This window comes from Phyllostomus discolor, chromosome 6, assembly GCF_004126475.2.
Source record: "Phyllostomus discolor isolate MPI-MPIP mPhyDis1 chromosome 6, mPhyDis1.pri.v3, whole genome shotgun sequence".
Lineage (NCBI taxonomy): Eukaryota > Metazoa > Chordata > Mammalia > Chiroptera > Phyllostomidae > Phyllostomus > Phyllostomus discolor.
The window spans coordinates 159,581,954-159,595,569 of NC_040908.2; the positions used below are offsets into that span (position 1 = coordinate 159,581,954).

Here is a 13,616-nt window from a genome sequence, read left to right on the forward strand (position 1 = left end):
GAAAAGAAACATGAAAGAAGCTGCCCACTGTGATATAGTTTGAATCTCTTTGAAAGAAACCTTAATTACAATAGCCAAGATCTGGAAATATCCCAAATGCCCATCATTAGAGGAGTGGATAATAAAGTTGTGGTACATTTACATAGAGGAGTACAATGCAGCTATGAAAAAGAAGAAACTCTTACCCTTTGCAACAGCATGGATGGACCTGGAGGTTATTATGCTAAGTGAAATAAGTCAGTCAGAGGAAGACAAATAGCATATGATCTCATTCATATATGGAATCTAATGAACAAAATAAAATGACGAACAAAATATAATCAGAGTCATGGATGCATGGAACAGATGGACAGATCTCAGAAGAGGATGTGGAGACTGGAAGAGGTTAGCCAAAGAACATTCATGCATGTATGCATAACCCATGAACAGAGACAACAATGTGGTGAAGGCTGGGGATACAGTGTCAGGGGCTGGGTGGAGTAAGGCAAAGGGTGGAGAAATTGAGGACATATGTAATAGTATCAACAATAAATATACTACAAAAATAGTTGAAAGGGGAAGTTATAGGGAGATGGGAGAACTGCTGAGAGTGAACAGAATGACATAACTCTTCCTCTGTGGCCTCTAACAAATTTTCCAGGGTGAGGAGATCTCACTTGGAGTATGTAGAGTACTGATGTTCTTCCTCCTCATCTGCAGTGGATGATGAAATGGGAAGAAATAGGAAACAAACATTTACCCAATTCCAATTCATTACTTAGGCCTTCTTCAACACATCGTCTCATAGAAAAAAATCTGCTTCCTCATTGCTCCAACATCAACAGTCCCTCACCCCCTACAGTGAATAATAAGATAGATAATTTAGTTTGATAAATGTTTACTGAAAACTGTGGAAAGATTTGGGAGGAATAGAGATAAAAAGTTAAAATATATCTATTACTACCCTCAAAATATCACAATTAATCACAAAGTTAGTATAATAATCCCCCATTGTGGCTGTTGCAGCCATATTACTATAAGCTTGGTAGACACTTTTTTGTATCTTATTTAGTATTCTTGACAGCCTTGTGAGTGGAATAGTGTTATTATTCACAGCAATGCTGAGATAAACTATCCAGATTTGCTTCTTAGAGTTGAAGTATTTATTTCTCCAGCTTCCAAGTTTAACTACACAGCTGAGTTCTGCTCTTGGAATTGTCCCTGTTTAAAGGATTTGGCATGCCCAAGATCATTCCCCTTCCCAGTGGGTGGCCCATATCCAAAACAGATCATTGTGGAAGTACAAATACCTGGGTTTCTTTCACAATTTTTACAACATATATACACAATAAAATTGATATTAAGAAAAGCTAAATATTAAAACTGGAACTTAAGTCAGACAACTCCAAAAGTTTTGCTAATTTGCCAGGCACTGCCCTCCCCCACTATGATGATTTATCATACAGGCCATGGATATACCTATAAGACACCAGATTAAGTATAATTTATTTTAAACAATCTACTTTAGCACAAAAGAAAAAGCTTAAGCAATCAGAAAAAAATAATGATATGGAAACATTTTCTTTTACATAACAGGATGAAGTGTCACATGGCTTTATGTTATGTATTTCTCTAATATCTTCTTTAGGGCCTCTTTCACATCCTTATTTTTCAAACTGTAGATGAGGGGATTTAGCATAGGGATCACTACAGTATAAAATACAGAAACAATCTTGTCCTGTTCCATTGAGTAGCTAGATGTTGGGCGCAAGTACATGAAGAGAATTGTCCCAAAGAATATGGTGACAGCCGTGATGTGGGAGGCACAGGTAGAAAAGGCTTTATGCCTGCCCTCTGATGAAGGCATTCTCAAGATGGCAATGAGGATACACAGGTAGGAAATGAGGACAATCAAAACACAGCTGATGACATTAAAACTGGAGAAAGCCATGATCACAATGCCATTAATGTGGGTGTCGGAGCAAGAGAGTTTGAGTAGGGGTGGGGTGTCACAGTAGAAATGATTGATCCTATTAGACCCACAAAAGGACAATCTAAAAGTCATTCCTGTGTGTATGGCTGCATTCCCAAAGCCTGCTAGGAATGAGGTAGCTACTAGGAAGAAGCAAATTCTCCCAGACATGAGAACTGGGTATAGCAGAGGGTTCCAAATGGCTGCATAGCGGTCATATGCCATCATGGCCAACAGAAAGCATTCGGTCCCCAGGAAGGAGCCAAAGAAGTAGAACTGGGCAGCACATCCATTAAAAGAAATACCCTTATTCTCAGCTACAAGGTTCACCAGCATCTTGGGTGTAACAGAAGAAGAGTAAGAGGCATCAACAAAGGAGAGGCTACCAAGAAAAAAATACATGGGAGTGTGGAGATGAGGATCAATCTTAATTAACATGATCATCCCTAAATTACCCACCATAGTTGCCATATAGATGAACAGAAACAATACAAAAAGGGCAGCTTGTAGATCTGAGTTGTCTGAGATTCCTAAGAGGATAAATTCTGTCACTTGGGTTTGATTTCTGCCTTGAATTTCTTTCATGTATCTGACCATTTGAGCTGCAAAAAGAGAAAAGAAGGAACATGGCATTTGGTCAGGTGAACACGTGACAGAGCTATAAACATCTTTTTGTTGACATATACACACGCAAATCCTATCAGAAGAGGGCAAAATGAAAAACATAGTAAACAGTATGTTGGACTTGATGTCAAGTCAAAAGGTGGTATCTGAGTTCTAGGTGTGCTATCTACTAGTGACCAAGAAGAGTGACTTAATATCCATTCACTAAGATCACTTCTGGCATTAACCAGAATAATTATAGGAAAATCTCCCCTACCCCTCATGGAGGGAGGGAAAAAGAGAGGGACAGAAACATCAGCGTGTGGTTACCTCTCTTGTGCCTCCTATTGAGGACCTGACCCACAACCCAGGCATGTGCCCTAGACTGGGAATTGAACCAATGACCCTTTGGTTCACAGGCCAGCACTCAATCCACTGAGTCACACCAGCTGGGGCAGAACATCTTTAAAATGTACCTCTCTTCATTGTTTATGATAAACAGATTAATTTATAGATTAATGTACTCTCTAGACACAACTTCTGGAGAAAGAGGGCAAAATTAATTCTCAGTTCCTACCAACTATTCCTCCACAGTATTAATGAAAAGAATAAAAAATACTGAAAGTTAGTAAAAATTAGTCAATGGTTCCAAACAAGAATAAAATAATTAAATCTTCTGGGCATGGAGAGAACCTTAAAAAGCAATGACCAAAGACAGAAACATAGGCTATTCCCATAGATAGCATTGTTTTAACTCAATCCTAATTTCCCAGGGAAGCATCAACAGGGAAAAAATGTCAAGTAAATATTGATAATTTTAAGTCATCCCTCCCATATTTAAAAAATCAGATTGTTAAAATGAGTAGGCATCTCAGATGAAAGTAATAGAACAAACCACTGCGGCGAAAACTTCTACCTAACGCTAAAGAAAACACCAGGAGTGGCATGAGGAATAGTCTGGCCACCATACTGAATCCAGAGAATAATTTAATAGCAGGTCATCTACATAGAAATAATATTCACCTTATGCAAGAAGAAATGAAGCCAAATACTTGGGGAGGGAGGAGAAAACTCAAAATAGATACCCATTCTAGATCTTCTGAGAGCTGATAAGATTATCTTTGCTAGAGGAGGTCAGTGGAGTATAGGGCTTTCTCCACCACTCACTGGTGAATCAGGGACTAGAGCATAGGTCCCTTGAAGCCAAATTATTTGTTGTTCTTAAGCACTACATTCCCTCTTCCTTTATTTCACTGGGCAGAGGTATAGACTAGATCCTCTTCTTTGGAATAGTCTGGCTGTATAAACTTCAAAGAACAGCATCTCCAGAAAGAATTAAAAAGAAAGAACAAATCTTTTCCTTTTATCCTCAATTAAAAAGTTTCCCCAAGAGTATTAATCTAACAAAAATAGTGAAAAAAATTAAACGTCACTGATGTTTGTGTACGTGCTAGACATATAAGGAAAGGTAATGATGAGCAAAGATGACAAGTACTAAAATGTGTTGATCATTTCCTGTACTCTACAAGCACTGTGTTGTATATTTTTTCCTACATTATTTTATTTAAATGCTATGAGACAGGCAATATTATAATTTAGTACCTGGGAAATGAGAAATACAAAGGATTAGTGACTCTTGCACAATTCATAGGGTTAACCTAATGGTGACTGATTTATACCCAACAGATGCACTAATACACACAGCAGTTCATATTGTAATTCTCAGAGTTGTGTTAATATATTAGAATACATTTAGTTACATTTTTAAAATCCATACATCTCATGAAGAGGAATATAATTACAGTAGCTGAAGTTTTTTAATTAGCATTATTAGCAAAATGCCCTTTGTTTTACAGCTGGTGTCATGAATTATATGTTCTGGCCTCCCCCCTACTTTGGTAAGTACATTTCCTGCTTCTCTGCAATATTCCTGGCCCCCGTGCTGAGATTTTGCAGTCTACCCTCTAGTCCAGATATTCTTGATCTGGGTTTTCAATTTCTAAGAGTTTGTGAAAATAATGGTGGGATTTCCTGAAAATTGCTAGTGTTTGTAAAGGCCTTAAAATCATATTATTTACTGCTGCATAAATTTCTCCTAATGACTTAACAAATCTTGTAATAGCAATACTTTCTTAGTCCCTCAGTGCTCTTGAAATTTGGGGGTCTATGGGTGATTGTGTAACAGAGTGAAATGCTCAGTCTCTCACACTCTATTTTTGTTCCCGTGGCCTTCAGGCTAATAGCTTCTGCTTAGTCTTAATGATTAGCAAGTAGACATGCTAATCATTAAAGGAAATCTGTTTGCAGCTTAAGTTTCACAAAAACAGCCCCTTACCAGAAGGTGCCTCACCTGAGGAAATAAGAGAAACATGTACAAAAATAATGGTTACTTAGCAAAGATTTGCAGAAATCTCATGACAGGACTCACATCAACTGGAGTCCACAGACTAAGCACCTCAGATCTCCGCTGGTGCCGGATATCTGTGGCCGTCGATCACCTCTTGGCCTTCCTCTTTCTCACTTTCTTTGACATAAAATAAGTCTGAATTTTGTACTTTATTTTTTATTTCTTGTTTCTTTAATGAATTTTTTGGGATGACATTGATTAATAAAATTATATAAGTTTCAAGTGTACAATTCTATGACACACTACAATGAACCCAAAATACAATGAACTCTGTACATTCTTAAGATCGTCTTGCCACCTTCTCAATCAACAAATATTTCCTTACTCCAAACTCTAGCATTTTGAGTTTCAAAGCATTGGACACATGGACTTTGGACCCATAATAATTGCAGAAATTAACAGAATTGTGAATTTTTCTTCAGTTCAGTGAGGTACATGAATGAAACATTTCATAGCTTTACCTTACCTTTTTTAACCACTGGACTTCTAGTTGACCCCTTTGCTTGTTCCTAGTCAATGTTTAAATTCACCAAAAAAGTTAGAGGCTGGGGGGGAGGGGGAAGCCTTCTTCTTAGAGATGGAACTCCTTCTAGGTTAAGCAGTAGGTACAGCTGGAATGGACTTTAGACACCATCCATTACAGAAATAGGAAAACTGAAACCCTTCACACCTTCCCTGTCATAAGAAAGTTACTCTGTGTTCAGCAGAGTTTGAGTCCTTCTTTCTCTTAGTTTTCCTTAAAGATAAGTATTCCAGTTTGTTATTTTATGGTAAAATGCATTTCAACATAGAAAATATACTTTTGCAGAACAACTTTAATATTATTTGAAATTATTTATAATCACAGAGTCTCCAGAGCAGACTGAGGAGTAGGCATCCTGACTTATTTTAAATAGGATATATGTCTTGTACTTTACTCTCTGGGGACTGAATCCCTCATGTTACCTCATTTTAATCTCTTTGTTTTCCTCTCTAAAACTAAAGAAATCAAACGTTCCTTTCACATTTCTCTCCTTTACCCTCAGGACACCTGGGCCCAGTAGAGAGTGAATTTTCAGTCCTATATTCTTAACCACTATTAAGCATCCTTTTTCTATCTCCCCTAATACTTGGTCATCTGGCCCCCTAAGAAGCATGGAAAGAATCCACAAAACAGCTGGTTCATTCTACCTCTTGTCTTGCCTCCTATAAGGACTCTGTGTAAATACCAGTTATACTACCTGGATCACAGTAAAGAGCTGATTATAGGAGGATCAGGGAGATAGGGGGAACAAGAGCTGTCTTGGCATTTGGTCCTGCCTCTGAGTCTTACTAATCCTGTGACTTCTGATATTGCACTGAATCTCTTTATGACTTAGCTTTACCATTTCTAATTGAGAATGATAATGCTTAGGATGACTCTGATAAAATAAGTGAACAAATGTGAGTTGCTATATCAAATGCATATGGATAGATGATTAATAAAATGAGTTTCCCCTACCTTGACACTATTCCCAACTGCCCAGAGTAAGCAATAGCTATCAGCTTATGTAGCCTAGATTGAGACTTACTAGGTTCTTCATTTGCCTTACTATATCATTCATATAAAAGACCCAGGGTCAATATCTGTTTATTTTCAGAGGACTCGGACAGACACCATTACCCCCCACTTTCATCCCATTCTTAGGTCTTTGGACTTAGACCAAATTACACTACAGGCTTCCATAGTTCTTCAGCTTGCAGATCTTTGGACTTCTTGGCCTTTGGAACCATTGAACGATTCCTATAATAAATCTCCTCATATCAGTTTATCTACCTATCTATCACCTTCTGTTGGTTCTGTTTCTCAGGGGAATCCTAACATAGCAGTCTTGTTGGCTGCTAAGAGAAAGAGTGAATCAGAAATATTAAGGGTGGGTAGGTAGAGTAACTAATGTCTAACTTGGAAAATTAAACCACCTCCTAGTTGGAAAAAGTTACTTAAAATCCAACACCTAGAATTTCAAGGACAAGTTCTCAATGGAGCTGGTGTTTTCTTCTGGGGATATTATGGAAATGTATGGTTGTCACAGTGATGGAGGCACATGTGGCACAGAATCTGGGGATGTAGGGGAAGATGCTGAAAGCCTTTAGGGTGCAGCACAGTCCATCACAATGAATAACCATCCACACCCCACACAATGTTCATGTATCATGTCAATTGATGTCCTTAATCAAATTATCAGAGTCTTGCATTAACCTCCATTGTACATATAAACACATTTTAAATATAAACATGGAGTATTGTTGAATAGATTTTATATATAACAAATTTGCCACAAATGCAGTTATTAAATAACTCAAGGAAGAAAATGAATAGTGTGGGACTTTACAAATTGCTGCTCATCATTCAGAAGTTTATGCCATAAGCTAGGAAGCTGAAAAATTGTTTGAGGTGCCTAGATAACAAACATGTATCAGCCCGCATCTTTAACTGTCACATTTACAGAGTTATTTTATTTCATTTTACTTTATTTATTTTCAAGAAGTTTATTTTTTATTTATTTATTTTTATTGTTTTTCGAGCATAGTTGTCTCCTCTTCCCCCATCACCCCTACCTCCCACCTTCAATCCTACCCCCCTTTAGCTTTGTCCATGGGTCCTTTATACACATTCCTTGACAACCCTTCCCATTCTTTCCTCCTTTACCCACCTCCCCTCTCTCCTCTGGTTACTGTCAGTTTGTTCTTTATTTTGATGTCTCAGGTTATATTTTGCTTGCTTGTTTGTTTTGTTGATTAGGTTCCACTTATAAGTAAAGTCATATGGTATTTGTCTTTCATCACCTAGCTTATTTCCCTTAACATAATGCTCTCCAGTTCCATCCATGCTGTCACAAAGGATAGGAGCTCCTTCTTTCTTTCTACTATATGGTATTCCATTGTGTAAATGTACCATAGTGTTTTTATCCACTCATTTAAAGATGGGCACCTAGGTTGCTTCCAACACTTGGCTATTGTAAATTGTACTGCTATGAACACTGGGGTACATAATTTCTTTTAAAACATTTAGCTTTTTCATACTGTAGTTATGCCTGACCAGTTAGTTCCTAACATATGTATTATTTTATCATAAATTATTTAAATTTTATTTCTTCTCTTTAAATTATGTGTGTGGGTAAATTAAATTATCTATGATCATGTCCAAAGCAGAGGGGACAATACAAATGACTTGTTCTAAAAGACATCATTGGGTCTGAAAGGATATAGATCTCCTATTCCAGGGAATACTTACATACTACCACTAGCCATAAATAACATTTTATTCAAAATCCAGAAGAGAGAGGGAGAAAAGTTTCAGTAAGTTAGCAAAATGTAAAATTAGCCTGATCACTTCATATACCATTCACATACCCTAGCATTGCCAGCTAGGGAATTTATGTAGAAGAGAAGATCTCATTTACAATTGCCAAACAAAACAGACCTAAGCATAACCAAATGGAAAAAAAAATGTGCAAAGCCTCTATAAAGGAAAAGAGTAAAATTGCAAAATGATACAAAAGTACAGTTGAAGAAATATAAAGACATATATGCTCTTTGATAGCAAGAGTTAATGACATAAAAGTGGCAATTCTACTAAGTTAATTTATACATTTAACATTGTCCCTGTAATATTTGGAGTGCTGGTCAACCTTTATAAAGGCAAAGTACCACTGGGTATCTCACAGTCTCCTGGCTCCCACATGTACATTTAAATATGACCACTCCATATAGCATGGTATTATCCTCTTTGAAAGACGTTTCAAGAATCAGCAAACAGATCTTTCTAAATTACCATCAAAATCATACCATGTAGGCTTAAGGCTGCTAAAGTAAAGAAGTCCAATGCAGTCCTTATGGTTGACTCAATAATTAAAACTGGAGTGGCTGATGAAATTCCCCTGTGTTACCTTCTTTTATTATTAGAGCTTAAGGAAGAGAGAGTGAAATCCTTAGGGGATGACAGTTCACCAAGTATTTGGGTCTCCTGTGAATGCAGAAAGTATTTCATCATACTTCTTCTGAGGATTATTTGTGATTGAGACTTAAATACCTCCCGCACCCAGAAACAAAGGTGGGGTGGGCAAGCAGCCCAGAGACAACTACTAGAATGACTCACTGTTTTTGGATACTTCTGAGAATATTTGTTCAGTGAAATCCAACAGGAGAAGAGAAGAGAAGACATTCAACCTCTTACCAACAGGTAGAAAGCAGGTCAAGTCACAAGTCAGTTTTGGGGACAGAGAGAGAAGCTGATGTGACCAATTGGGAACGGAGCACTACACTGCCGAGTGCTGGTTGAGCACAGGTTTGCTTGTCACTGGGTCCATGCCATTTTAAATTCAAAAGGAGACACAGGCTGGGGTTTGGCTTTTAGGTATCTCATAGTATTTGAATTTGAAGCATTCTAGATTTGGAAAGTTCCATAGAGTTTGCATTCTCTGCCCCATTCATTTCACAGTTAAGAAAGCTGCATCCAATACAACAATTCATGAAGTCCAAAAAATAATTAGTGGGGAACAACAGGAATATAACTAAGATTCCAAACTTTTACTTCAGTATTCTTTTCATTTAAACATGCAAAAGTATGTGGTGCATCAAAATCTAAAATATACTTGGTCTGTCTTTAAACATTTTGCTAGTTTTTAAAAAATATTTCAGTTTACTGTTAACTATGAAATATGTTATTTACTCATTATTCTACCATTTCTTGAAGTGTCAGATTGGTTGAACTTTAGTTATATATATAAAATCTTATATTATATACATAAGATGGGGAACGCTACTTTCATCCACCCTAGGATTTAAGACAACCTGTTACGAATATTCACACCCTCATAAAAGACACATTATACTATCTGCTTTCTTGTCTTTCCTGAGCAATAAACCAAGTAGATACCCTCTGAATTATGCCTTTGGGGTTAGGTAGAGGATGCTACTTATTTCTTAATTACTTCATTTGTTTCGCTTTGATTTTGCCCACTTCCTTTTCAGAATTTGTCAATAGATGAAATATTCATCCAATTAAAGAAAAAATAGTTTAACAAATGTATGTTCCTGTGTGAATGCAGACTTGGATAATACTTTCTCTATTCCCCCCTGAATGAGTGATTCTTGACTTTTAACTTTGAACTGAGCTATGCAACAACATGTTGACTAGGCAATAGAAATTGTCCAAAGACACAACTGTGTCTTCACTCTCATCACACCCTATGCCAAAGCCCTGGAAGCTTCTTAAGATCAGGAAAACCAAAAGACTAAGTCTGTGTCCATGCATAATAGGCAACACAGGTGAAAAAAGGCAGGCACAAAAATGAAGAGATTTCACCTTCATCAAATCACATATAAACAATGAACAATAAAATGAAGTCTATTCAAGATTCGAGACAGACAGAAGCAGCTCTGCTACTTGCTTTGGTTCACTTTCTTGAAGTTGATGTCCTGCCTCATTCTTTGCCTGTATAGGATGGAGATAATGATGATACCTACTTCACAGGGTTGTTGTGAGTATGAAATTAAGTAATATGTGTAAAGCATTCAAAGTTCTGGCTTATCATTAATACTCAGTAACTCCTTTTTATTCAAAATGGTCATTATCCACTGCTTTTTCTAATATTATTCACCCTCTGCTCCAAGTATTTCACTTTCTGTGAATGTGTTTATGTGTGTGATGTGATGTCATGCTTTGAGATCCTTGGTTATTTCATTTCTTTTGTGTGTGTGTGTGTGCTTATATGCAATGAAAGTTAATATTTATTCATATTTGTGTCCACATTTGCTTTGTTTTAGAAAAAGGAAGGAACTCTCAAAACGGCTTCTCTTTACTGATTAAGTGAGGTGGTTAAATGCATAGATCAGGTCATGCATTGGTACCATATGAAAAATGACCTCAGAGCATCAAGGTCATTGGAGAAGCAGAATTTGCCATCCCCAAGACACTAATAACATCTTCTATTTAGACTGGGCACCTAGTGAAGTTGCACAACCATCACCTATAAGTTGCCACATGAGTCCAAGAGCCTAATCACTGGGAAGATTTTTAAGGATCACTCCAAACAATAAACCAAATCAAGGCACACATAAAATTGAAAAGATGAATAAAGAAAACCATTCAGTGGTGACTGAGTTTATCTTCATGGGCATCACACAGGACCCTCAGCTTCAGATTATCTTCTTTGTGATCTTCCTCTTGGTCTATCTGGTCAATGTAGTGGGGAACATTGGTATGATCATCCTGATTATAACAGACACTCAGCTTCACACACCCATGTACTTTTTCCTCTGCAATCTTTCATTTGTTGACCTGGGCTACTCCTCAGCCATTGCTCCCAGGATGCTGGCTGATTTCCTAACAAAACACAAAGTTATCTCCTTCTCCAGCTGTGCCACCCAGTTTGCTTTCTTTGTAGGTTTTGTGGATGCTGAATGCTATGTCCTGGCTGCCATGGCCTATGACCGTTTTGTGGCCATCTGTCGACCCCTCCACTACAACACTCTCATGTCTAAGCGAGTCTGTTTGGTTCTCATGCTGGGCTCTTACCTGGCTGGTCTGGTGAGTTTAGTAGCTCACACTTCCCTCACCTTCAGTTTGAGTTATTGTGGTTCCAATATCATCAACCACTTTTTCTGTGAAATCCCACCACTCTTGGCCCTCTCTTGCTCAGACACCCGCATCAGTGAGATCTTGCTCTTTAGTCTGTGTGGCTTCATTGAATTCAGCACCATCCTCATCATCTTCATCTCCTATGCCTTCATCCTCATTGCAATCATCAGAATGCGCTCAGCTGAGGGCCGCCTTAAGGCTTTCTCCACCTGCGGGTCTCACCTCACTGGAGTCACACTTTTCTATGGCACAGTCATGTTTATGTACCTGAGGCCAACATCCAGCTACTCTCTGGACCAAGATAAGTGGGCCTCTGTATTCTACACTATAATCATACCCATGTTGAATCCCTTGATCTACAGTTTACGGAACAAGGATGTGAAAGCCGCTTTCAAAAAACTAATTGGGAAAAAAACTCAAAAATGAAAATGTGTTATCACAGATAAATGATGGTGATAGAAAATGGTGGCAGAAGATCAAAAATGCAAATAACTTCCAATAAACACTACCTAAGTTACCATCCATTTGTTGAGTGAATCTTAATTTTGAACGTTTTCTGTAACCCTTAACTTTATTTATCTGAAGGAAATAGAAATTAGTATTTTTGAAAAACATGCTAAGCAAAGTTCATTAGTTTTTTATTTAAAATTGACTCAAATATTGATTTGAAATGGAGACAGGATTTGATAGGGGAAATAAATTTCCAATCATTCTTTTTATGAGCAAGCTATAAAAGAAAACTCAGTTTCTTTTTCTTCATCTGAAAACGGGAGCAACCAAAGTATCTACCTTATAAATTTGTTGTGAGAAATAATAAGTTTAAAAGGCCCAGTAGAAAGCTCCCTCTCATGTGTGGCATATAATATTTTTATTGTTTATGCTATTACAGTTGTCCCTGCCTTTTCTCCCTTTCCCCACCACCCTGTCTCACCCTCTTTCCTCCTTAAGCCAATCCCCATATCATTGTCCATGTCCATGGGCTCTGCATAAATGTTCTTTGGTTAATCCCTTCACCATCTTTCATCCTGCTTCCCTCCTCCTTTTCAGCAGCTGTCAGTCTGTTTCATGGATCTAACCTTCTGTTACTATTTTGTTCATTAGTTTATCATGTTCATTAGATTCCACATATAAATGAGATCATATGGTATTTGTCTTTCACTGACTGGCTTAAATCACTTAGCATAATGTTCTCCAGGTCCATCCATGCTGTTACAAAATGTAAGAGTTTTTCTCTCTTACTGCTGCATATTATCCCATTGTGTGAACATACCACAGCTTTTTTATCCACTCATCTACTGATGGGCAATTTGGCTGTGTCCAAATCTTAGCTATTATAAATAGTGCTGCTATGAACATAAGGATGTTTATGTTCTTTTGAATTAGTGTTTCTATCCAATCACTCTTAAGCATATTTTTTCAGAGTCATGAGGCATGACAGGTCTAAATGTTGAACATTTTTCTACTCTGAAAGCAAGGCAGGGAAAATTTAGTTAAATACATCAGGAGTGGGGCTGGTGTGAGAAATGACTCAGCTCAGCCCAGGATCCATCCACTCATATTCAGCAGAGACTTGAAAGCTCTAGGTATATGCCAGTTTCTGGAGGGTACAAACGTAAGGCACACAACATGGCTGGTGTGATTCCAGTTACTATCTCTCTGAAATTGTTGCCACTGATAATCAAGACCCTTTTCTTTTCTGTCCTCAAGTCTTCCCTTCTGGCAAGGAGTTGGTTTTACCAAATAAATGCTGGCTCCCTTTGATCTCTTCTGCCTAATATTTTCAAGGGGTAGTCATGCAAGTTTTGTCTCCTTCACATATTGACATCCATTCAGGCCTCAGGGAAACCATACAATTCTGGGGCCCTGTGAAAGACAGTGAGAATCAACCACCAAGGCTAACATTAACAAGATCATAATGCCTATGGGATTTGTTTTCCTGCTTCCCTCTAAAATTTCCCCTGTGACTTTTTCTCCTTCTCTTCTGATAGGTGCCAAGGGTCTGCAATGCTTTCCACCATCATCCCCAGCCTCTTACTGGGGAACAGTTTCACTAA

At 37.7% G+C, this 13,616-nt stretch overlaps 2 protein-coding genes across 3 annotated transcripts; one reads left to right on the top strand and one right to left on the bottom strand.

The window, feature by feature from the left end:
* Positions 1-802: 802 nt before the first annotated feature.
* On the bottom strand, positions 803-3,182 carry LOC114499085 (olfactory receptor 1020). The gene has a single exon (XM_028515040.2). It carries the CDS (start codon positions 2,675-2,677, stop codon positions 1,595-1,597), a length of 1,083 nt encoding a protein of 360 aa, XP_028370841.2. The 5' UTR covers positions 2,678-3,182; the 3' UTR covers positions 803-1,594.
* Positions 3,183-8,275: 5,093 nt separating this feature from the next.
* On the top strand, positions 8,276-12,174 carry LOC114500718 (olfactory receptor 1019). 2 transcript variants are annotated; one of them, XM_028517484.2, is made up of 2 exons: positions 8,276-9,185; positions 10,749-12,174. In XM_028517484.2, exon 2 carries the CDS (start codon positions 11,053-11,055, stop codon positions 11,986-11,988), a length of 936 nt encoding a protein of 311 aa, XP_028373285.1. In that variant the 5' UTR covers positions 8,276-9,185; positions 10,749-11,052; the 3' UTR covers positions 11,989-12,174. The 2 variants fall into 2 exon arrangements, with proteins under 2 accessions (XP_028373285.1, XP_035885335.1); XM_036029442.1 differs by having other exon boundaries at positions 8,276-9,162.
* The last annotated feature ends 1,442 nt before the right edge of the window (positions 12,175-13,616 follow it).